General features: G+C 37.1%; 1 protein-coding gene across 1 annotated transcript in view; it reads left to right on the top strand.

Moving 5' to 3' along the window:
• Window positions 1-10,858: 10,858 nt before the first annotated feature.
• Window positions 10,859-27,237, top strand: part of dscama (Down syndrome cell adhesion molecule a) — a 69,721-nt gene continuing 53,342 nt past the window's right edge. Inside the window, exons 1-3 of the mRNA XM_046861964.1 lie at window positions 10,859-11,575; window positions 22,192-22,509; window positions 22,733-22,879. Of these exons, the coding sequence (XP_046717920.1) occupies window positions 11,533-11,575; window positions 22,192-22,509; window positions 22,733-22,879 (508 nt within the window). The 5' untranslated portion in view covers window positions 10,859-11,532. The remainder of the gene's footprint in view (window positions 11,576-22,191; window positions 22,510-22,732; window positions 22,880-27,237) is intronic.

Below are 27,237 nucleotides of genomic sequence, written 5' to 3'. Positions count from 1 at the left end.
CTCTTCAAGCAGACCTTACAGAAAAATTGCTTATAGTTTTGCACTATAGCTACAAAGTTAACATGGCCAGTAAGCAACAGAACTGTATGGCTGTAGATTTAGCATCACACCTTGAGCAGTGGTGTTTGAACCAGGTACCTTGTGTAATGATTCTTTTATTAAATAGCAGAGTAATTGTGTATTTAATTATTTTTTACGATTATCTCAGTTCCTTTTTGTACATGATTCCAACTTGAGGATGCAGCCACGATGCATTTAAACACTACACTTTGAATGAGAAGAGTGGAGGTTACTATAACAGAAATGGAGACTAAAGAGGAAATTCTAAATGTTTGTACTTTCTTACAATATGTTTGGATTGCTTACCATAATATGATATAAAAATATAGTTTAAATTTATTTTTTTAAAAAGGCTTATTTTTTCTGTATGTATATTTTGGGAGATATTGTCTCGGATAGACCATGCGTCAGGAACTGGGAGTAAAACAAGGTGTCATTTATTGATCATGAATATGCAAAACACAACAGAGTAAGAAATGACAATGCAGCAAACGGTAGACTTAACTCGGTCGTGCTTCACCCGAAGCGTAGCTAAAAGCATGAGCAACTCAGGCGGTAGTAAGAATGGTAGGTAGCCCGGATGTCCTATCGGACTGAGAGTGAAGGGGAAGATGGACCTTATGAAGAGGATGGGTAAATGGAGGACAGGTGTAGGTGATTAGTAGGAGGGAGAGGCTGAGTGACAGTGTTGAGCATTTGAGGGAGGCGTGCCTGGTGGCTCTCTGACGGATAATTTTTTTTAGTTCATATAAATGTCCTTACTCTGTTACATTTAGAGATGGCACTACAATACACTCTACTATATACTATACTATACTATACTATACTATACTATACTATACTATACTATACTATATACAATATCTTCATCAATTTAATACAAGGAAAAAATTTAAATGCATTTGATTCCATCCTGTAATAAATATAAAAGAGTGGAATTGGATTTGGAAAATGATTGGTAGTATTGTTTATGTTTTATTATAATTTATTTATTTTATTATTAAAAGTAAAATATTATTATTTATTTGTTTATTATATTATTGTATATACGTGCAATTTATTTCACATATCAAGTTCACATATTTTAATTTCAATTACATATTTTATATTATATCTTTGTGACAATTTTTTTTTTTGATTAAGGTTCCAGTATCTTAAAAAAAAGTAGTACTATGGCATCTCCAGCTAACTCATGGCATCTCCAGCTGGTGTCAGACACCAAAGCTTTTCTACTCTAGTGCCTATAAGAGAGATTGTATTAAACTTGCCATCAACTCCACCCAGAGTCTTACTTCAGAGTGTCTTAAGGAAGAAAAACAGAATTACGAAAACGCCTTAAGCAGATAATGCTCGTCTTAGACGCATGACATCTGTTAGCATTTGCATGCAATATGGGCTACACTGTAATTACAGCTTTCTGGGATGAGTTTTATCATTTTGTGGTTTAAGATCAAATGAAGCATGACCACATGTTCCTGTTTATGTTTTTTTTATAAAACCTGATTTTAGTAGTGGGTTTATTTAAGACTGGGATTGCACTGTTTGTACAAATCTTTGAATTAAATCGTGAGAATAGCAATTAGTACAAATTTACGCTCTTGGCCAGCTCAATTATTGATACCCAACACACAAACAGACAAGCAAATAAACAAAGAAATAAACAAAAATTTACTAAATAAACAAAAAAATGCAATTTGAGTTTTTAAAAATTAATTGTTGTGCACTGACACATGGGGGTGCTGTGTAGGTTTACTGGAATATTTTTTTTTTTTTTTAGGAATAACAGGTTTTCATACATTTCTGTAAAGCAATTTATTTATTGCCACCTGATACTAATCATAATAATCATAATAAAAATGTATTCAAATCCAGTCACAATTTGTATTTTTATTTTTAAGTATTCTCACCTGGTATCAATCATTTTGCCACATATTCTATGGATTTAACAAAATATCTCATAAGAAGGTAAGTGGTTTCTTTGCTTTTTCAAAACGACACACAATATGTCTATTCTAATGGCAATCATTTTGAAGCTGACTTTACATATAATTGTTGTATTAAAGTCACTTTTTAGAATAAAACTGTGAAAGATGTTTGTAAATCATGAAGGAAAAAATTGGTGATGTCAAAGACTGTGCCATTCTGTACACTTCTTACCTGAGGGCATATGCACCTGCTGAACACACACTCATACACCTGCTGTGACGTGCCGCTGCAGAATTGTTGACAATATCATGCACCTGTTTGATTGTTGAGTGAGATGTAATACTCCTTTTGAGGCTTCTATCAAACATGACTGTTTTCTTTTTGTTCTTTGTTTGCACCATCTGTTGTGTACACACACACACACACACACACACACACACACACACACACACATGTACATATATACCTGTTGCCTTGAGTCTTGGAAGAGCCCCTGCAGAACCCAGAAGTGCCAAGTTCCTTCAAAGTTCCTTCGAAGACTGTGCAAGTAAAAAATACTATTAATACATCTTTATTTGAAAGCATTATTATTTTATAGCTTTTTTCCACACTTAAAACTTTGGATAGTATTGTATATATACATCCGCTTAGCAAATCTGACAAGTGGTTAACATATCCAAGGCTACTACATCTTATAGCACAGTGCTGTCTAATTCTCGAGATTGGAATGTGTACTCACTGCTAATAAGTTATCGTTGCTATAGTAATTTACGCACGGAATTGGCATACGCTTAATCTAAACTAATTGTGATACTAATAGTATCCATATGATGCAGGTGTATGTAAATAGATTTACACTTATTCAGGAATTTATGAAGAGAATCTTCAGTATTATTGCTTTGCAGCAGAATTTCTCTTGGTTGCTTGGTAACATGAGAATTCCGCTTTTTATTTCTAGCATATTAATCTGAAAAAAGTTGGAAATTCTTTTGGTATAACAAATATTGTTTATGAATCTAAAAATCGAGATAAAATATAGAGTATATTGGGTATTCTTCAAATACTTTTTGAAAACATCACAGACAAATCCACTGGCCCTCAAGCTTCCATCTTTTAAAATTCACTTCAGGAAAAAATAAATCAATGCTTGATTTTACTATTGCACTGTACCAAGAAACTGTTACGCTGATATGCAGCTGGGACCACATGAGCTTTCATCTTCACATGAAAGCAGGAAAGTGGTGTAAGTGCAGAGCTCCACCCATTACAAGGAATGGACAGCAGAAGCTCTGATCCTAGCTAGCCTTATTTTATAGATTGTTAATATAACAATATACTTATAAAACATATATTTATAAATACAGTAATAAGAACCAAAGAGAGAGAGAGAGAGAGAGAGAGAGAGAGAGAGAGAGAGATCACTTGATTTTGACTTTGATGCACATGCACAGTTAGATAGCGAGGCTTCAAATACTCGATCGTTTGGTGCGATCATATTTAGTGTTATAGGATCCTTCCTGATGTATCGCTGAATCATCAGGGTGATACAAATTGAAAGAAAAATACAAATAATAATAATAATAACCGCTGTATAAACCAAACCGTAATTTCATTTTTACGTTTTTATGAGTGCAGCTAGAGTATTTGTAGATCTTTGTAATGTCTATGCAGATGTAGCAAAGAGCAGTATTTCACAAATATGGTGGTACCTCTAGAGTTACTCAGGGGTACTACAAAAAGGTACCAAGGGTCCTTACAAAAGCACAAGATACCTAATCAATTACATACATACAATTACATACAAGTCAAGTTTATTTCATGCAATTACATACAATTACAACGAATACTTCTGTTTCTGTGCCATTGTGTGATCAGATGACATGAATGAGAAGGTGTTTCTAATACACTGGCTGACAAAAGCATGCTGACATATTGGCAGAGGAAAGCCCTCTGGCCATGTTGACTTTGTGTTGAAATGTCTGAACATTGATGTCCCCTGCATATGTGTTTGTGTGGGTATGTGCATGTGTGAGAACCTGCCACCTCCTGCACTGCCTCCTTAGCTTGTGTCCTCTCCCCTCAAGTGCTCTGTGAGTGCATACCATCTGCCACTGCCTTATTCTGCAGACGTCTGCATGAACATCTGTGTGCCCTGTGGGCTACGACACCAAGCACTTAACACTACAAACAGTCTGCTGAGCTTCTCGATACCAAGAACTGTAAGACTCTGAATGGAGCTGGTTTACACTATGACTAATTTATTACCTTATATGGCGTGTTATTCAGGTGAATGAACTCGTAAGGACTCACACATTCCAATTTAATATTTTATTAAATAGAAACAAGAAACGGCACCTGATTGGCTCATTAAATGCCCTTGGCATCAGAATTTAGATAAAAGCATAGGGATAGCATTATTGTATGATAAGCTGCAATTTCAGTTCAGTTTCTTTTTTAATTTCAATGACTCCAAATCTTTTGATACAAAAAAACAAACAAACATGAAAGTTGTACAGAAATGGTTGTTGGTTTTATTTGACTCATTTATTTTGCCAATTAATAGCAATATGAGATCTGATCGTGTCAAATAGTCAGCGTCAAACTATCTAAATTAACTGGACGTTGTTTTTTGAATTTGTATGATCTGAAATATGATCCTTTCATCACACTCTGTGAGGTGGCAATGACATGGATTTATCATACATACAGTGTGGAAAAGTGGTATTGGAAATCAGAGCTGAAAGACATGGGGATGAAGGAAAAACATAAGGAAAAGCACAGAGAGCTGGGTCATGTGATGATGCGTCTGTAGATGAAGTGACTGCCTGAACCTCATGGCAACGCCAGCTCTATGTGTGTGTGTGTGTGTGTGTGTGTGTGTGTGTGTGTGTGTGTGTGTGTGTGTGACAGGGAGAAAGACAGAAAGAGAGAGAGAGAGAGAGAGAGAAAGAAAGAGAGAGAGAGAGAATGTGAGTGACAGAAAAACATACAGGAGACCAAAAAAAAAACATTACTGCAAGCCCTTCATACATTTTTATGACCAAGCGGATAAGGTCAGCCGTGTGCCGTGGTTACTAAGCAACAATGCTGCTTGCGGCTCGACCATCGTGAATGAAAGAACATGGCTCACGTGATTTTTTTTTTTACACCGAGATTGATAGTGTGCACAGCATCCTGACGTTTTATAACAAAACTCAGCTCCTCCATTGAAACAGCAGCTTTCCAAATCGTGTGTGTACAAAATGTGTGTGTATGTGTGTGTGTGTGTGTGTGTGTGTGTGTGTGTGTGTGTGTGTGTGTGTGTGTGTGTGTTTGCGTGTTATAGCACAAATTTCCTAAAAGATCTTTGAGGACACAATTTTGTGTTATTTAATATAATCATGCATAAAGGTGCAGAATTTTATTTATATTGATATTTATTATTATTATTATTATTATTATTATTATTATTATTATTATTATTATTAAATATTATATTATTAAATTATTTATATTAATCCACATTCTTTTTATTAGCTTTAATAGAAATGTAGTTCATATAAAATATTATCATTTAAATAAATAAATATGATATTTATAAATCAAATATTACATATTCACAGATCATCTTAATAAATAAACACTTACAATTAAAAATAACCATTAAAATGAATACAGAATAAATACAAATAAACCCAATAATATTAAGAATTATTATTATTAGAAGGAGAAGAAGAAGAAGAAGATGAAGTAGAATTAGTTACTCAATACTACCTAATATAATTATTCTTAAATTTTTAAAATAACTGTTATATTATTCAATTCATTAGCATCATCAAAAAAATAAGATTGTTATTAAAAAAAAAAAATTAGAAACTCTATATTTCTTATTATTGTTTAAATAAGCAATGTTTTCCAGAATGATGCTATTAATAATTATTACAGTTAAACAGTTAAAATAAATAAATGCATGACAAAATAAATAATGAAATGTGTGTTTATATCTGTCTACTGTAATCTGGTAATAATAGTAATCTGAATGTGCTGTGTAATATCTGTACAATCTGTCAGTCTTGAGTAAGTGAGTGTAATCCCTGTTTAAACCACAGAGAGCCTTCAGCAGGCATACAGGGAAAGGGTGGGGTCACGCGCCTTATTACGCACAGCATGCTGGGATACTGGGCGGCAGGGAAGGAGGGGTGGGGTGGTTGCTTTTGATGGACTGAGTCTGTCATTCTGGCCCGAAGAAGATCTGATCAGTATTGTGTACACATACAAGAACACTGTGTGTGTGTGTGTGTGTGTGTGTGTGTGTGTGTGTGTGTGTGTGTGTGTGTGTGCATGCACATTCTGCAGTAGCATTTTATCCTCATGAATGTAGCTGGAAAAAAAAACATGGCTGATGGAGATGAGCAAAAAAGAGAGAGATGCTGATCAATACACTGGATCAATGTATGGATTCTTCAGCACTCATCATCAGACCTGTTCTAACCAATCAGCTGCTTGCTTTTTTTTTTTTTTTTTCCTAATCTGAGCTCCCAGCAATGTGTTAGTCTTTTAATAACACACTGTGATATAGAAATGTTAATATTCCCTAAATTTTTCCGTTCATTTTCTTCAGAACTTAAACTTAGCCAGGTTCCACCCAGTAGCCACCTCAGCCCAATCATACAACAGCTAGCAAACCAGAGATGGTGAAGGCAAACATGTGTTCCCTCTGAGACATGTGAAGCCAACTAACTGCATATTTCTCTAAATGTTTTGCATGCAACTTCGGACAGCAGCATGTAACTCCCTTCTGCATACATGAGCTTGTAGCTCCAAGGAAGATAACTGTAATGGTACAGCATACAAAGTTCATTTATACCATTGTGAGCTTCCAAATTTGTGGTAGCAGTTTGTGTACGAACCACATGTGCGTATGATGTGCACATACTTTTGGCCAGGTAGTTTATAAACCTGTTGTTATATTTCTTCAGCCTCTTATTGACCATGTATTTAATAAAGCACAATTTCTATTAAGATTTTGACGATTTTATTTTTAATTCTGTTTTCAATTTTAACATTTAAGCATTTCTCCACACATCTCCCGGGTAAGACCCGGTGCTGATGTGCAGATATAGAAGTGCTTGCTGCGGCAGAATGCGCAGAGCCACGGGACCATCCGCCGCATACACACCATTTATAATGCCAGTGACAATCAACCACGTTGACAGAAAACACAAGACGACGCAACGTTTCTTGGGGAAAAAACACACACATTTAGAAGAAGCCATGGATCCCTCCATCTTCTCGAGCTCCCAGATGGATTGTGGCCACTATTCCAGTATGCACTGCTCATAATTAGCAGCTTGGTTCAGTCAGAGTCCCTCAGGGCCTCTGCTGTCCCTTGGGTTCGGATCACGAAGAAGGACCCGACTGGGGAAGACGTATCCAAGGGCAATGTTTAGTGTTTTTTCCTTTGAACACATGCCCGCATGAATCTGCTCTGTGCTTATTTACATAATCTGAGTTTACTGTCATCTGTGATCAGTTTGCTTTCCTTTGCGAGTTTATTTTTTTCTTGTATCAAATTTTTTTTCTATATATTTATATTTGATGTAAACTATAATAGTTATTTTCCATATATTCAAACCTGTAGCATTTATACAGTAACCTTACCTTCATCCATTAAGCCACACCTCCTTGCTGAATGTGCTGGTATGGAGTGAACCAAACCCGCTGCTGGAAGTATCTTCATATAAACTAATGGATTGCAAAGCAAATTGTTGGAAAGATGACATATACCTAACATCTAATGCAGAACCCTCCAGTGTCAGTGTCATTAAGTTATTTTATTGTTGACATGCTGTTATAGTAAAATAATCAACTTCAGGGTAATGACATGAACTGTGCTTCATTGTATTTTTTTTTCCTGTAACAGCACACCCAACACCTGTTTTATTCTATATACATCTTGTGGATTTCAGTAATAGTTTAATATGTGCTTGTATTGTTGAGAACCCAGAGTTTGCCCTTTATCTTTCTCACAGGTTATATCTGGAATGTGTGTGTGTGTGTGTGTGTGTGTGTGTGTGTGTGTGTGTGTGTGTGTGTGTGTGTGTGTGTTTATGTGCTCACCAAACATTTCCTGGAATTAGATGACTAAAGAGAACCGTGCAAAGTTTTAGCATGGTGTCTTCCTGTGGTGACTCTCATTGCAGCGCTGTGTCTTGGTGTGTGGTGATTAGTCCTGTGGTGGTGTAGTGGTGATGTTTTGGTGGTGTTGTGTGGTGCTGTGGTGGTGGTGGTGTTGTGGTGCTGTGATGGTGTTGTGGTGGTGCTGTTTGGTGTTTTGGTGCTGCTGCGTGGTCTTGTGCTGATGCTATGGTAGTGCTGTGGTGGTGTTGTGTGGTGCTGTGGTGGTGTTGTGTGGTTTTGTGTGGTGCTGTGGTGATTTTGTATGGTGTTGTGGCAGTGTTGCTTGGTGCTGTGTAGTGCTGTGGTGGTTGTGTGGTGTTGTGTTGTGCTGTGCTGTTGTGTTGATGTGTGATGTTGTGTCACTGTTGTTTGTTGTTGTGCTGCTGTAGTGGTTTTTGGTGTTGTTTGGTGCTGTGTGGTGTTGTGTGGTGCAGTGGTGATGTTGTGTGGTGTTGTATTAGTGTGTGGTGCTGTGGTGATGTGTGGTGCTGTGGTGATGTTGTATGGTGTTGTGTCATGCTGTGGTTGGGTTGTGTGGTGTTGTGGAAGTGTTGTTTGGTTCTGTGGTGGTGTTGTGTGGTATTGTGTGGTGGTGTCTTGTGGCGTTGAGGTGTAGTGGTACTATGATGGTGTTGTGCTGCTGTGGTGGTGTATTGTAGTGCTGAGGTGGTGTTGCGGTGGTGCTGCTGTAAAGGTGTTGTGGTGGTGTTGTGGTTCTGCTGTTTTATTGTTGTGTGGTGGTGTTGGTGTTGCTGTGGTGGTGTGGTGGTGTTGTGGCGCTGCTGTGGTGGTGTTGCTGTGGTGTGGTGATATAATGACAGCACAGTGGAGAGAAATGGCTAAAGCATGCGTACAGCAGGATAATCGCTGCCAAGCGCCATTACTATCTGTAACTGCTCCATCTCCAGCACTCAGTCACTACATCGAAACCCGAATCCGCTTAAAAACCACAACTCTCTCAATTATCGTACCACAGCCAGTAATAATTCATGCTCCCAAAAGCGTACTGGGGAAAAGGAAGATGCTAAGAAAGCTCAGAGGAGCTTTGTGTGTGTGTGTGTGTGTGTGTGTGTGTGTGTGTGTGTGTGTGTGTGTGTATGCTCTCTGCAGCAGCTATTTAATGATGTGTATTTTCGGCCCCAGGCGCGGAACAATGACGGCTCCAGTGTTCAGCATCATGGGCAGGTCTGCGCTCGACGTTAAACCAATCAGACAGCAGCTGCAAACACAGGACAGGTGCAGTTTGTCTGCAAAATACTAGACACCCAATATCACACACATGAGCAGCAGCAGGAAAGAGTGTCTATTGCAAGTTTTCTTACTTGTAATTTATACATCAATTTATAATAATAATAATTAAAAAGTTAATACATTTAACTGACAGCATATTGATTAAATACATTTAATTTTTATTATTATTATTATTATTATTAGTAGTAGTAGTAGTAGTAGTAGTAGTAGTAGTATTTACATTAAACCTATTTTAAACCTATTGTTGCTGAATTTAGTAAATTGTAATATATTCTTATGACATTCTCATTTTGTTTTTCTAATGTTAGTAAATTATAATTAGTATTATAGTTAGTAATAAATTATAATTAAAGTCAAATAAAAAGTGTATTTATGTAAAATATAAGATTTTTAATTTGTTATTGTAAAATTCTATTATTATTATTATTATTATTATTATTATTATTATTATTATTATTATTACTATTATAATATACATGATATTTGTGAGCTGCTATTATTACTGCATAATATTATTTTATATTAATAATAAAAAGCTGCTATTACTGCATAATATTATAATTACTGCATAATTATTGCAAACTGAAAGGTTGCAATAAACATATTGTTAATATTTATTCTGTAATTAAAAGCGATACATTTATTATATTGCATTCTAGTATATAATATATAGTCTATTATTAGTCAGAGTAGAATTTTATATTATTTATTTTTATATCATTAATATTATTGTTGTGATTAACATGATTGTTATTACACTTTTATAAATGTATTTTATATTTATTATTAAATACTATTATAATTATAATAATTATTATTATTATTTAATTTATTTTTTCTTCTTCTTTCTCTTATGTACTGGAAACCTTGAAAACACTGGAAACCACTGCAGTGCGACTTTGACGTATTTGAGGATGAAATTAAAACAGGGTTAATATAGAGCATTTATCGGCCACGCTGCATGCGACGCCGGCGCTGAGATTTGTCAAGGTCAATTAATGAAAGCAACTTAATGTAAACGCCACCCCTCCCTTTTCCTCCCCACTTCTACCACCTTCCCCCATAATCCCCCCCACCCACACACACACACACACACACACACACACACACACACCCCTTGGGGCTCATGAATTATAAAGCAAACACTCCAAAGGACATGGGTCCATCTCGTCCAATTAAGACGGCATGAGGGAGCTGCTGTACCTGTCCCTGTTCTCTCTCTCAGTGTGTGAGTGTGGGTGAGTTTTGGAAATAATTGTAAATATGAGAGAAGAGGAGTGATGCTGGAGGTGATGAGGGAGTTGAGTGGTTGGAGTCGGGGCGGAGTGGCCCTGCACCTTTAAGGGAAGAGAGAGAGAGAGAGAGAGAGAGAGAGAGAGAGAGAGAGAGAGAGAGAGAGAGAGACAGAGAGAGAAAGACAGAGAGAGGGAGAGGGAGAGAGAGAGACACAGACAGAGAGAACGAGGGAGATAGAGAGAGAGGGGGTTATTCCGCAGTGCACGGAGCTGAGTGGACGTGTGTGCGCGAGCGTGAGGAGTAGCACAGGGAAGATGTGTGTGTGTGTTTCCTCCTGGATGGAGCGACGTGGTGAAGAGGGACTCACTTCTGACTACAGCTAACAGACGATATATCCCACTCTCCATCTGGAGCTCATACTTTATGTTTCATGTGTTAACCCTGTTCTTTTTTGCCACTTTTTCTATTTTTTTTTTTTTTTTTTTTGGATGCTCCAGAAGGAAACTTTTGCCATGATCTCAAACCCATGACCGTTTGGAGAGGATTAAGTTTTGGTATTTTGGATGTGAGCTATTCCCGTTACTCACGGATGAGGGTCCACCTGTGCAAGGGGCTTTAGGGACGACAATCGGCAGAGAGAGAAAGAGAGAGAGAGAGAGAGAGAGAGAGAGAGAGAGAGAGAGAGAGAGAGAGAGAGAGAGGAAAAGAGATAGAGAGAGAGGAAAAGAGAGAGAGAAAGACAGATAGAGAGAAAGGTTATAGAGCTTATATTGATATATGTCACACTGACAGCCATAATTGAAGATTTATGAAGTAAAATATTCGAGCGTGCAGGAAATAGAGCCAAAGTGTGGGGAAGAGGAAAGAAAATCTGATCTTGGGGATTGAAAGGAGCGGGGCATGAGGATATTGGCCATCATCTTTTTCCAGTGCATCTTGAATGGTGAGTTGATTTTTTTTGTAATCATAATAATCATAATATTAATACAGCAATATATTTTTTATTATAAATTTGACTGAATAAGTCATTCACCTCAATTCAATAAATAAAACTCAATAATTCATAGAGTTTTTAGAAAACTGTCAGCTTATCCTGCTTATAAAGATTTTATATTAATTGAAAAAAATTGGCTTGTAGATTTCTTTTAAGATTCAATGTCTAATAAAATCGTGGTGCTATTACATGTTCCTGAGACCTACATATAAAAATGTAACGTTTTTTCCAGAGCTTTAAATACAATGAAGGATTGAATTTATTTTGCCGTTTTGGTTCCTGTTATTTGTTTCTTTTTGCTGTGAATTTCTGACTCCAATTGCATCAGGTCAGAGTGAATCATTTCCTATTAAATAAACACACTCCAGCTGCCATTTAATCTAAAAAGTAAACATGCAACGGTATATTCTTTAATGATTATCATTAATCGTGTTAAAATGAGGATATAAAATGAAATAAAAAGAAAAAAAATGACCACATGGATTGTTTGAAATTATTTCAATGTATTGGTATTGTAATGTAAATGTACAGTATAGGATTTTATGTATATATATATATATATATATATATATATATATATATATATATATATATATATATATATATATATATATATATATATAAAATGAATGAAGAAAAATTATATGGTGAAGAAAAAAACATCTGTATTTCTGTTTTTATGGCGTCATAGGCGCCATGTTGGAAACGGCTTTAAAGGAGGAGGAGAAGAAATATAAAAATTCACCACTTTATCACCACTGTGAATGTGAATTTTTACAATACTTTAAAAAGAATATATTTCCAAATTGAATTTTTATTTGTTCAAAATCAAAAGTCATGCAAATACAAAGTAAAAACTGGATGACCTCTAAAAATCTCTCAAATGAGGGACGAAAAAAAAAAAAAAAAAAAAAAAAAACGTGGCGCGGATCTAAAATGGAGAGGCGGTAAGAGGGCTGCTGGTTGCTGGGCTAAATCAAGAAGGGTGTGTATAGAGAGAGGGGGGAGTTGAAGTTGGTGGGGGCATACGGAATAGATATAGGGGTGGTGGAGGGTAAGAGGGGAGTGGAATAAGGGAAATTAGGGGCATTTAGGAGGATTTTTATAGAAGATGGGCAGAAAACATTTAACAGGGATTCGTGCGCATAAGTGAAAGAGCGTGATGGCGGAACGTCGAATGAAGAACGTCAAATGGGGTATAAAATAAATAAATAAGCATGCGTAGTGGTGGTTTAGCACAAAGCATGTAGCGTACGGATGATAGACACATGCAGGGAAGCATGTGCACCTTCACATTTCTTTTATTTCCTACTTACATGTTAATGTTTGACCATATTGACTATACGCAGCTTTAGCTTAAAATCATTGACATCGAGTAAAGAATTTAATTTAATTTATTTATTTTTATGAGTGCTACTATTCGATCAATACGCCCCCGTTTGCAGCAGTGTGTTTGTGCACCCAAGCCACGTTCCCAGGGAATCGATCTCGATCTTGATGGCTTTAGTATTTTGGGTCTGTGGACACAGACACAGAGATGCCGTATATACACGAAATGCAGCATTCAGGATGTGGAGGTGTGCAAAGCCCTCTCCCTGCATGGTCTCTATGGAAACCCATCAAATGGACGATGCCACTTGCAGGTGACCCCGGAAGTCCGACTGGCGACCTGCTGTTATATGCCGACATGTTCAGGCTCAGGGAGGAGAAGGTGCTGCTGTTGATAGATAGAGCTACATAGTTCAGGAATCTTATTTATTGTACACAGGTTAATGTGTTGAAATCATATTTGAAATTCAGGAATCTAACTGTGCCTGTAATTTTTTGTGTTTTAACATGAAATCACTGTAATATACATTCTTTAAAGTCATTCACTCACAAGGAAAAAATGGGTTCTCGAATTAGAAATAGTAAATAAAACACCTAGAGCAGAGTATTATACAAAATTTAAATTTGAATGAGAAACGAGCACATTCTGAAAGATGTATGTAGTATTATATAAACCCAAATTGTCATGGTTCTTTTTTTTTAGTTTGTGGAGGAACTTTTACACATTTGATTCACAATCCTACAACAGATTAAACATACAGCTTTGTTTAAAAGTAAAATGTCATGTAATGTACTAAATGCAAAGTAGCTAAAGCAGATACAAGTGCAAAATAAGAGACTTTATTGAATACAAAGGCAAACAGATCCAAAACGGCAGACAATTAAAAAAATGTAAAATAAGGCATGAATGAGAAAGTGAAATGAGAAAAATTAACAGAAAACCATGAAACTTGAACATTAACAGCTCGATAATCGGCAATAAACTGGACTACGCAAAAGTTACTTTGCGAAATCAAAATGGAATCATGGGGTACATGGACAAGGAATGAAGAACAGCTGTGAAGGAGACAACCTGCGAACATGAGGACCAATGACAAAACAGGGTGGAGACAAATATGAAGGAACCAAACACATACACCAGACACATGAAAAAATACAAGCAGGTCATTAAGAGAGGTCGTGCCATTACCCCTGATGTGGGCAAGAGTTGGTAGGCCACCATTCCAACCTCTGGATGTGGCTTGGGTTTGAAAGGCTCCCTTGTTGACCTCTGCCATGGAAAAGTTTGGGAAGCCATCTTATTGGTCTCAGACATTAATAGGTTCTTGGACATGAGCAGAAACACCATCCTTCTCAGGTTTGGATGGGGTCTTGGAAGTCCGCCTCATTGTTCTCTGGTTATAACATGACTTTGGGGCCGCTTTGTTGGCCTCTGCATGAACTGGCCTTGGGACCAGAAAAGGCCACCTCATCAACCTCAGGCATGGACAGGTCTTGGGAGGTTGCCACATCGTGGTGGCTACCGTTATATGCAAGCATGTGCTATTCTCCTCCACAAATGTCAGGGGGGTTCCTCCCTAAGAAACTCTAAAATCTTCTAAAACAGTTTATCTTTCATAGGGAAAATAGGGAAAACGTTGTTTCCTTTGAATTACTTTTTTAAATTATATGTGGATTCTAGAATCAAGTCTTATGAAGAACCCTAATTGTTTAGGAATGGAATTAAGATGATTATCTGAACTTATTACACATGAAGATATGATATCAGGTAGAAGTTCCATAAAGTTCCATTAACTAACCAAAGAATCCTTGAGGAAGTTTTTCTTTTTCTAAGAATGTAATCACTGTTCAATTTTTAAGATTTTGTATTCTCAAAGTATCTTTAGATTAGATAATTGGGAGGAACTTAAAAGTATTAATAACCAATATTCTAACAAAGTTCTGAGTATTTAACCTTTTAGAAAGCATCAGAATATCCATAGATGCATAAACATTTAATCAACCAAATTCAAGAACCACATTCACCACTTACCAACAATAAAGATTATTACATGATATAATTGCTCCTTGCTGGACTATAGTAAGTTTTGCTATTAGATTTGTAAATCAAGAATTGTTTTCTTTATTTAGCATCAAATTGTGTTCCTCGTCTCAGTTGTGTGTCATGCACAGTTGAAGCATTTGCATGCAAAAATTGAGTCGCTTTCAAGAGCTCTTCTCACTCTTGAGTGCTCTCGTCCATCATATCTCGATTAAAACGCAGCCGAAATTGGGACAACAAACCTGTCCTCGGAGAAAGAGACAGAGACTAAGAGAGAGAGCGAGAGAAGTAGATTGATAGAGCGAGGGGGTGGGTGCTCTGGCTAACCGGTATGGCAAGACTTTTTTATGTAGGGTGCTGCCATGGGGCAAATCTGATACACACTCAATTGGACACTAACGAGCAGAGCGAATGTAGGACGAGGAGCGAGACGCCGCATGACACCACGTTAAAGCGCTGAATCGAACATGAATAAAACTGCATAACGTGCATGAGCAGGTTAACAATATACCATATCACTGGGGTGAGTTGTGAGACACCACAAACACTGAACACGATTTCATACATTAATGCAGATTTCCAAAACACTCTTTTATTTAATGATGAAATGACCAATATTTATGTCTTCATTAAAAGAGATTTAGTTCAAAATGCTCTTCAAAAAGTTTCAAACACCCCAAAGGAACCAATGAGGAACCTTGGTTTCTACAGTATCTATCCTTGAAGATCATTGCCTAACATTTCAGTAATGTTAAATCAAGGTAAAGCATTTTTGTACAACTCCACTAAATGAATCCTTTCCCAAGATGTTAAGATGACAAGATGACAAGTAAAACCTATTCAGAAAGAACCCTTATGTGAACCATTAAGGAATGCTAATAAAATGCTAAAGGTGTCATTTAGCAGAAGGGCATTGCAAGTTTTGTATTGGATTTTTGTTCAATCATAAGGATTCCCACTAGACTTGTTTTAAAAATCCAACCGTCTTGAAAAAAATCACAAAAGAACACACAAGGAACCCAATCTAGGAAGGAAGTTTCATCTAGAATATGTTTATTCCTTCCACGAGAACCTTTAAAGTGTTCATGTAGAAGTCTACAACAGTTTTCCTTTCAAAGACGATTGCAGGTATAACTCATGCAGAAAGCGCTGTACCTGCCCAGAGAATTTAAGAGGAACCTTTTCTTTCTAAGATTGTATTTACATGGAATAAAAAAAACATGTGGGACACCACAAATACCAAAGGGGATAATCATATATTTATAAGGCTGTCAGGTGATGTAATGATGATTTAGCATTGATGCATAACACTGAATGATGTTATGAGGCAATGTTCATTCTTTTCTCTAACAGCACATCCTGAAGTTTTCTATTGGGGAAAATGTTCCAAAACACTAAAATATTTTTATATGAAACACAGATATATTAGATTTGATTTATCCATTTCTAGCTACATTTAATACTGGACCATCTGCAAAAGCTGGTAAAGTAAGCATTTCGATTGCCAAAACCCTGTTTAGGTAATAACTTCTGAGACATTTCATTCTGCATCTCATGGTTAGAATTCCTGAAAATCTTGTGCTACTACAAATATTTGCTAACAAGTGCCGTGTTTGCTGTCGCCTTCACCAATACTAGCATTTTCCTGGCACTTTTCCGGCTGTCCCATTCTCTCTCCCACTCTCTCTCTCATGCTACATGGTGAGCTGTCACTTCAGTGTAGGAAATGTAAAAAATAAAGAGAACGTTAGCAACAGCAGACAGAACAGGAATAATTTGCGAGAGCTTCAGGTAGACTTACTTCTCTCTGCCGCTTTGATGACTTGGCATAACGAGTGTGTCTGGTTGGCATGAGCACATGCAGTCCACTAATGAGCGCACTTCTGTCATCCCGCAGTGAAGTGGCTTGGTGCAGATGCTCGTCTCTTATGTAAACTGTTAGGTGCTCTTTTTTATTTTTATTCGTTGCACTACAGGTGCCCTGAACAATGATACGAGATTTGTTAAACACTGCTGTCAAATTTTGCAGAGCAGAAGTAGGCCATAGAGCCTTAACATCCTAGTGTTAGTGATATCTGTATATATACGTTAACATGACGGAGGGATTAGTATGACATGCATATTCTATGACTGAGTCAAAATACTGTATAAATTGGTACAAATACAGAAGGATGATTCTTATCCAAAGCAGTAAGTGAGCTGATATAATGTAACTTGACTGGATTAGTGGATTCCTCTTGCCCAAACTGTTACCACAAAGTTGGAAGCAAACAATCGTATAGGATGTCTTTATATGCTGTAGAATAAACTTTTCCCTTCACTTGAACTAGGAGGCCCAAACCTCTTCCAGCATGATGATGCCCTTTTGCACAAAGCCGGCTTTATGAAGATATGATTTACATGGGTTGAAATGGAAGATCTTGAGTGACCTGCTACAGATCTCTGACCTCAATCCAACTAACTACCTTTTGGATAAATTGGAACGCTAACTAAACTCTTGCGGCTTCAAATGAGCACAAATCATCACAAGCTCACTCCAAAATCTGTTGGAAATCTTCCCAGAAGAGGGAAGATTATTTTAACAGCAAATGGGAAGTAAATGTAGAAAGCACATACCAATCTTATGGTCAGGTGTATGTTTTTCATATATAGTGTATTTACAAGCACCATCCAGCATTCTCAACAACAAGAAATGAAGACCAAATAAGTAAAATTTACACCAAAAAACATACTGAGTGTGCAAAGCCAAAAGAGTCAGAATCTAGTTGACATGAGATTTCAGAATTAAATTTTCGCCACGGATTTGTCGCCTTATTGGATTTCCTATGAGAAGAAGTTTGTGAAATATTTATGGAAGGAGTCTCCAGTGTCAGTGCTTACAAAGAGATAAATGTGATTATTATTATTAGTTTATTACTTAATAATAATTATTAATATTAGTGTGTTTATTTTCTTTTAACTGAAACCGCTGCCAGAGATTTTTTTTAAAGGGTGTATTTTGAACATATAGAAGAGTGAAACAGCTCGTTAATGCACTGTCAGCCTTCAAAGCCTGTTCTTTTTCCCTCCGTTTCTATCAGCCTGTCCCCAGAAGTGATTATGCTAATTGCTGTTTGATCAGATGATTAAATTATAATTTGATTAATCCCAAGCACTAAACGCTCCGAATACATTTACATACACTTGGCTGCCTTGGTGCTGCGGAGCGAATTTTCCCTCCGTCGCTAACCGAACACAAATCATAAGCGCCATTACAAGGAGGTAAAGCACAAATGCAAATGCAGGCTATAAGAAAAAAATTATGTAAAATAAAAATACCTTCCTCAAACCTTTTTGCACTTCTCTGAAACTAGTGCTTTTCTTATTTGTATGCATGCAGCACCAATTTGCCGAGTGTCCATCATGAAGATTTATGAGCATGTCAGACAGGAGAATCCCAAGGGTAATACATCAGAGAGATGAAAACAGGGTCCTGGCTGATCCTTGAGCTTGAGCTGCCTTGGTGATGCCTTATTTTTTGTTTTTTATATTTATTGTTGCGTATAGGGTGACGTGAATATCCCTTTTTGTGTGATATCTGGCCTTTTTGAGCACTAGATACTGCAGAGACAGAGTTGGGTAGGAAAGGGACAATGGAAAGAGAAAAAGAGAAAAATAGAAAGAAAGGGAGAAGGGCATGTCTTCTGAAGATGGATAGAATGGCCTTGAGCAAAGGGCAATGGTGTCCCCTATCGTCATGTGACCCACGATTGCATGTAACCCCAGGATTATTTGGTCATTTCCCGTTTTCCACTTGAATTTATTAAACAAGATTGGTTCACTGTTGGTAAGAAAGCATCACCTGCTTCAGGGATGGCTGCAGTGACAGCAATTGAAATCTTTGTGGGGGCATTTGGTCTTCACCAATATATAAAACATGCCATATTCTCACACAGCTGAATGCTTTTCAGAATACTGCCAAAACCAAACAGGGCATTAATTTGCACCTTTCTAATAACTATGATAAAAAAAGAAATTTTGTACAAATAAATTGCAGTTGTAATTTATTTGACAGCACAAGAGTTAAAATGCAATTTGCCTTTCCACAGTTAGAAGCCGCTAGTTATTGTTCCATATGCTTTCATTCAGGGATTAAAAAAATCATTTATGTAGCGCAAATCATATTGCAAAGCAATTTTTTTCCCTGAGCTGAGCAGAGAAATCAAGCATGCATGTGTTTACATATTCATAGTGTGTGTTGTGCTGATGGGACATTAGGGAGCTCAGCTGCACCGCAGCGCACAGCAAGCTCATTTAGTCGTCGACCCCGCCGCTTTCTCATCTCGCCACGATTCAGACGTCAACATCCCGCACCACTGTAATTGATTTGGACCTACTGAGTCTGTTTGATCTCGTTACTGCAAGCAGCAAGGCTGTAAATGAGCATTTGCTCTGGCGCCTTTTAGATGATACTCAGATTATCTCACTTAAGAGACGAAGAAGAAGAGGAGGAGGAGGGCGAGTTTGTTTTTCCAGCAGGGTCATAGTCGCTTGGCTGTGCTCACCAAGCATCAAAGGGGACGTCAGTGTCTTAACATATTGGACACGAGTGGGGGGTAAATGAACTCCATTACTGAGCTTTGCTTAATATTCATGAGAGCAAATTGGGAAAGGGCTTGTGTGTGTGTGTCGGGGTTTGCACAAGCCTAAGGGCATGCTCAGGAACGCAACGCTTCCTCTGGTGGCTTGTTCTACTGTCCTTGTCTTGCTCACTCTCTGAACAGCTCTGCTTTAATTACCTTCAGATAGTGACAGAGCTGTTGTAGTGGAAATGTTCTACCTTTTGGCATCATTCACTTGTACAGTGACCCAACCACAGGCAAGGTGAGAAGAGGTAATGGCTTTGTGGATACTCTGCTCATTCGCTCTGTGACCTCGTCTCTTTAAATACACTGGAGGAGTATAAATAAGCTTTAAAGATAAAAATATAAAATAAAAATAAATCAATATTGGCTCAAAATTGCATTAAGGTTCAAAATCTGAGGATATTGAGAGTCAATCATAACACCCCTGTCAATCATAACACCACTAGCCAAGCTGATGTATGTAGACAACATTTGTGTTTTTTGTTTGTTTTTTTGCATGCATATCTGATTGACTATCATAAACAAATGGATCAGTTTGAAACTAAGTGCAACAGCACCTCTGATGGTAACAAGAATAATCCAGAAAATGCAGCAAGATGAGAAGCAAGGCAAGGGTTGATTTCCCTCTAACCCAGACAGTACAGTCATGTAGCCTATCTGAAAAAGTCATGTTAGGTGATTATAGAGAGTGACACACCAAATAAATTAAAGCCACTAGAGCCATTGATTGGACAATTGAGCTTCTGGGCTTTGTGTGAAATCAGATGTAAAATGTTTCCCCTGCTTCAAATTTCTGCTGTTTATATATTTCTCCAGTGTCTTCTGAGCTCAACATGGATGATGCTTTCCCTCGGCCACATTCACATTTTTCTCTCTCCTGTCAGCACTTTTGTATTTCTGCAGATCACCTTAGCTGTATAGTAGCAGTGCTCTTGGGCTGTCACCCTCAGTGATCTGGAGACATTCAAAGTACACATTATAGTCAATCCAGATAAGACATTAAAACATTCATGTTGGCCATACAGAAATCACTCGGTCACTGACTTAAAGATTTTAGATCTTGCTGTGAGGAATTAAAAGCCTTGCGTATTATAAAATCATCAGTATTTGTATTAAAATCACCTAATCACCATTTAATCATCTGAGCATCATTATGACATTTAAACATGAGAGTTTAAACACGATAGTCATGTTGGCGTGTACCCCTAAACAGATAGACAGCATGTATAGTTATTTGATAAATAAAAAAGTTGGATTATAGGGAAATAATCAACTCTGCTTCATCACCGATAATTATTTTCCTATTACAGCATGACAGTGAATGTTGATTTCTTTACCTACAGATTACTATAGATTATACTCGTATTCATAGTAATTACAATGATCTCATCCACACAACTGAGCAGTTAAGAGTTAAGGGCCTTGCATCAGTGGCAGCTTAATGGTGGTGAGATTTGAACTTGCATCCTTCTGACCAGAAGTTCAACATCCTAACCACTAAGCTACCCTTAAACTATGGAGACAAAAATTTGTGAACACCTGACCATAAGATTATATGTGCTTTTAAACAATCCATTCACATGCAGCTTCCATTTGTTCTTATTATATACTCCACTCTTCTGGGAAAATGTTCTGCTAGATTTTGGACTGTGCTCATGGAGATTTGTGCTCAATTAGCCACAAGGACATTCGTAAAGTACTGGTACTGATGTAGAGTAAGGGGGCCTTTGGTACAGTCAGTAATATCAAAGGTGTTCAGTAGGTTTGAGGTCAGAGCTCTATAGCAGCCCACTCAAGATCTTCCACTCCAACCCATGTAAACCAAGTGTTCATTGAGCTTGCTTTTATTTTTTGGGGAGTTTTAAACATATTTGTTTTTGTTTAACCATGAAGTGCTTTTTTTGCTAGAATTATGAAATTATTTTCTAAAAAAAAGCTCAAATCCAATAAAAAAGTGTTTTTTAAAAAAAGGAAAAAAAATGTAAAATGAGTTATTTTATGCTCAAGCTTCTTTTGTCTCAAAACACATTTAACAAAACATAAAAAATTCAGATGCTTTTTCCTGCCTTGCCGTTTCCTCCACGCTCTGATGGACACTATTGGGAGTGGAATTTTCTTCTTCTCTTTTTTTTGTTACGATTGAAATGGCGTTGGAAGACAAGACTTTTTAAAGATGCACAGGCCCTGTAGAGATAATATCACAGTTTGTCATTCTGATCACATTTTATAGGAATAATTTGCCCTACAATTGTCCCTTTAAACTGAACACAGTGCTATGTAGTTATAAAAGGATAAAGATGCTACATGCCTATTATCTTCTTTAAATACATATAAAGTAAACAGAAAACATTCCATAAGTGCATGTCTCATTGTGTTTTAGTGTTTCATTAAAGGTATAATTTATTTATGCACCCAATGTAACTTTTGATTTATTATTTATACATGTGGTTTGTGGTGTGTGGTTACCGACACACCAGTACAGAGGTTAGATCAAAATACTACGATGCAGTCGATGACTTTAGGCCCCCCAAAAAAGCAGTCCTTACTGTTCCACTTTTCATCTCTTGCAGTTCTTGGTGAAGAGCTACATTCCAGCTTGTATTTTGTCAATGCATCTCTGCAAGAGGTAGTCTTCGCCAGCACCACAGGGACGCTGGTGCCCTGTCCCGCAGCCGCTGTGCCTCCAGCCACGCTGCGCTGGTACCTGGCCACCGGCGAAGAGAGCTACAACGTGCCAGGGATCCGCCACGTGCACCCCAACGGCACGCTCCAGATCTTCCACTTCTCTCCCTCCAGCTATAGCAAAGTGATCCACGAAAACACATACTACTGCACCGCTGAAAATCCTTCAGGGAAAATTAGAAGCCAAGATGTTCACATTAAAGCTGGTGAGTAGTGTTCAGGAGCAAATATGTCCCTATTGTGAAAAAAAGTGGTACTGACACCTGTGAACAGCTTCAATCAGGACATATTCATATTTTAATATTTTAGTCAGCTGCTTTATGAATCCTTAAGAAAACAAGGCTTACATACATTGTAATCATAAACGCTAGTTTACTTAAGGTCATATCATCTAAACATTTGTCCCCATTTATGTTTTGTTCTGTTCAGTCTTACGAGAACCTTATACGGTTCGTGTGGCGGACCAGACAGCCATGAGAGGCAGCGTAGCTGTCTTCAAGTGCATTATTCCAGCCTCAGTGGAGAAATACGTCACAGTTGTGGCATGGGAGAGAGACACAGTCCCCCTCGTCTCAGGTAGGTCCCCGATCTTCTCTTGTTCACCGGCTTATGTGTGGAAAAGACGTAATTGTGAAAAATGTTTCATAATACTTCCTGTGTCAATTAAAATAATAAATAACTACAAACAGCATTCTAAATGAATTGCATCTGTCTGCTACAATAATTTTTGCTTAATAATTTGCTTTAAACTCCGATGGTCTAATTATAGTGCCTCACAACATCACTTTCAGAAAGTTTCAGAATCCTCATGGTCTTCTGTGTAAGCTTTATCCTCTGTCTTCCCAATTCATGAGCTTACAGATGTTCACAATTGTTATTTCAATGTGATTGACAGGTAGTAGAGAGGGGGAAAGAGACCCACCCACTTTGCAAGCACTGCCAAATTTGTTTTTGAACTTTATATAATGCCATTTTTGCTAAAATCTTTTATAAGAAGATGAATGGCTCTATTTGCAACATGGGCAAGACATATGTAATACATCCACCATGAGAACATATAAGTGTTATGTGCAGTCACAATTAGATTTGAAATAGAGTTTTGTCTCTAGTCATGTGGTCTCTGAATGGAGCGACATTTCCTGGTTCTGAACCAGTCTAGACTCTGTCCTATCTGATCTACATGTGTGAGAGCTTATGCGCCAGTCGTGTCACTTTGCTTCACTGTACTGACCCAATTCTCAAACAGAAAGAGTGAGAGAGAGAGAAAGAAAGAGAAGGAGAGAGCAATTTGGAAAATTCACCATGGTTAAATGGAACACATTTGTGTCCTTGTCCTTGCCTTGGGCTGACAGCTCTCTCTGTGGCATGTTTAGCAAACTCAACAGAGATACCACCACCACTTTGAGTCAGTTTGTGATTAAAAAGCATTTCATGTACTATTTTGTATTTTGTACTATATTTTATATTAGCATTTATATTGTATCATTATATCACTTAGCCATAAATGTAATGCATATGAACAAAAAGAAAATTGTGTGCACCAAAAATAGATGTCTGCTGCGTAGAGGCTGTCAGAAAGTGTTATTCATCCTGCACTTGGCGGTTTTGTCTACATATTTGGTGAGCTCGGGCAATATTTGACTAAACAAATAGATTTTAGATACAATTAAGTGCATATTGGCTTACAGGGACTGTGAAGTAGTGTGTGTGTGTGTGTGTGTGTGTGTGTGTGTGTGTGTGTGTGTGTGTGTGTGGAGCTGAACTACAATACTGCCTCTGCCTTTTTTTCTGTTGTCTTCAGATGTTTATTGATAAATAAGGAAAAAAAGTTTTTAAGTGAAGCATCCTTCTGTCCAAATGATGGTGACACTACAACTACTACATTACAACTAATAATAATATACTTATTCAAGTAGCATTTTTAAAATGCAACTCAAGTAGCTTTACAGGTTAAAGCAATACAATAAATATAAAAAATAAAAAAACTAAATGAAATGTAACCTGTCATTTGATGTGCTGAATGAACGATAGCTGACGCAGATGCAAATGTATGGAAAAAAATATTAACTATAAAACATACAAACAAATGCAAAACAGCAGGCAGAATGAAAGACGTGTGAACATGAACCGATGATGAGACGGGGTGGAGACATTAGATAAATGAAACAAGAGACACATAACTGAAACAAACACACAAACACAGAAGTGAGGAATTCTTTAACAGCCGGCACGCTTGTAGTGACAGCTAGTGCTATTTGCAGAGTAAGGGGGGACTCTTCTTTGGGGGGGCAAATTAAAAAGTGCAACAAATATTCGCAGTAACAGTAAAAAAAAATCTAAGTAAAAATACAAAATGTGGTGTACACTTTAAAAAAATAAAAACTTTATGAAATGTAACATGAATACATTCTGCTTTATTATTATGTATTATTTATATCAATATATAAAGTTAATAATAGATATAATAATAATAAATATTTATAATAATAAAGTTAATATTTATGAATAAATAGATACCTGCTGTACAATCAAAAATGATTTTGCATCTTTTTACAAGAAGAAAAAAAAAAACAGTGCTTTATTCCTTTATAAGATTTAATGATGATGTGTAGATTCTGTGGTTCAATGGAATTCATTTTAGGGTGATGAAGAGGCTAATGCACTCAAGGTTGTCTGTTTAGCACTCTCTCCTTTAGGACATTTTGCAAACCATTGAGCAGCAAGCTGACTGTGGTTGCCCACGAATAACTAATAACTGCTGCACCAGAAAGAGAAGAGAAGCCCAGTTAATGCCCCGCCCATTTAATGAGGCGGATCTAACAAGGTTTCACCGCAATTAGCATTTTTACTACCGCTCTCCATGGGACATGCTTCCAGAAATTCATTTCTATACCGTGGGTAACGATGATGAGATCAACATAGCATTTATAAATCGATTTAAAACGGCTGAGCATCAATTATAAACTGTAATGTATTATAAGTACCCTGTACTCCTGAAAGGAGGTGTGCAGTGTTGAGGAGCACCGACAACATAGCCGCCATTTTACTAACAGAGCTATGAGGGATACTGAGGATTAGGAAGACTGAGGCCTTGTTTTCCAAGTTTTCTGAAATCCAGTAAAATATCAGAGGCTTCTCTCTTTTGTGTTTTTATTACTGGAAAAATGTCCAAATATTTAGCTATTCCCTTGCAAAAGAAAAGCTGGCAGACAATTACCAAGCTAAGCACAAGTAAAAGCAGAAATGGTTGTCAAAATGCACAAAAATGTAATTTTCACTCAGGAAAATTCCAAACCCTGATTCTAAAAGGCTTAGTGGTATGAAGAAAAGGATTCATGAAAAGGAAGAATAGAGGGTGGAGGGGGAAAAAAAAAATCAATACCTGTGTGCATTAATCATGCTGTGAGTGCGGACGGGAATTATGGGTACACTGAGGGAGAGAGAAATGCATTTGTGCATTCACACACTAGCTAACCTGCATCAGATGCACTCAGCACACTTTTAGCAACCTCTCCAAGCTCATCCCCAAGGAGGTGGAGTAATGTGTAATGCTAATAATGCTAATCCTGCTGTAGCACACACAGGAGATGCCTATCAGCACAGCCTGCCCTTCATGCTGTTCATATGATATCTAGTTTTTAGTACAAATTAATCTTTATTTTCTTATACTAAAAAGAGAAGAATTGTACCCCTTATAAGCCTTTTTTTTTATTTTAAATCTTGCCATGTTACTGAAAAATTTAAAAGTGTAATCGGTCCTGAAGACATTCTCCTGATGCAAGATTTAACTTAAAAACTTGAGCTAAACTAGAATAAAACCTTTTTAATTTTTCTTTTATTTCCATTTGAATAAAGTTCGCATATTTTGAAAATGGCTACTTCCGCTCAAATTTCCCTGCACTTCTTTCAGTTGTAGGTTTTTCTTTGCACCAATAACAAGAGCTTGCACTGAATTTGTATTGTGGTAAGTTGAGTTACATTTTCAATATAGATGTAATAATAAAATTAATCATTAAATCATATGATATTTATATAGTAATATCATATGCGCATTTTTGTGTTTAGTTATGTACATAAAAGCACACCTTCTGGTCTGTGGAAATATTGCCTTGCTTGAAACTGGTCCCTGGTATAAATATGGTTAGGGACTGCTGCTTCATAATATCATTGAGATCCAGTAAATCCTTTAGTGTATCATTTGAATCCTTTGCTGTGTCATTAGAAAACTTTCCCGTATTATTTAAATCCTCTTATTTGAACAAAGTGCTGAAAATGGAGACTCATTTTCTGAATGTTTGACATTGTCCCTATTGAGAAACTTCCAGCATGTCAGTGATCATGCAACAATCTTGTTAAAAATTGCATGAGTTTGAAATTATGTTTATTATTATACTTAGTTTATGCAGAGCATCCGTCATACATGTCCATCTATATGAGCCGTTACTACACAAATGATTTAAATGTATTAGAACAAGCACATTAACACGAACGTTTCCAAAGTGCTCTTATACAACCAAATCAGAAATGAAAACTCAGCAACACTGTGATTTAATAAAGTAGTCTGATTAGCATACTGTGCCCCAGATGGAACATAAAAATGATCATAAAATGATTAGTTTGATCGTGCATAACAAGCGCCGCATCTGCACGCCTCATAAAGGGCTACATTGTTAGCCATTAAGCTGGGAAGCGATTAGAGAGGACATCGGGACTAATCTTCTATAAACAGTGCCGATGCTGGTACTGCTGTCTTGCTGATCTCATAGCTCGCGGAGCTCGCAGAGCTGGATCATCGCCAGGTCACAAAGCATGGCCGAGATCCAAAACGGGCCTCAGTGATAAGCACAGCAGAGGCTAATTAAGGCAGCAGAGGCCCATTTGAGTCCACTTATGAACACTTGCATGACGCCTCATGAAGATGCTTGAGAAAAATC

The sequence above is a fragment of the Silurus meridionalis genome, chromosome 11 (genome assembly GCF_014805685.1).
Source record: "Silurus meridionalis isolate SWU-2019-XX chromosome 11, ASM1480568v1, whole genome shotgun sequence".
In the NCBI taxonomy this organism is placed as follows: Eukaryota; Metazoa; Chordata; class Actinopteri; order Siluriformes; family Siluridae; genus Silurus; species Silurus meridionalis.
The sequence above is the reverse complement of the archived record's forward strand: the minus strand, read 5'-3'. Positions and strand labels throughout refer to the sequence as shown.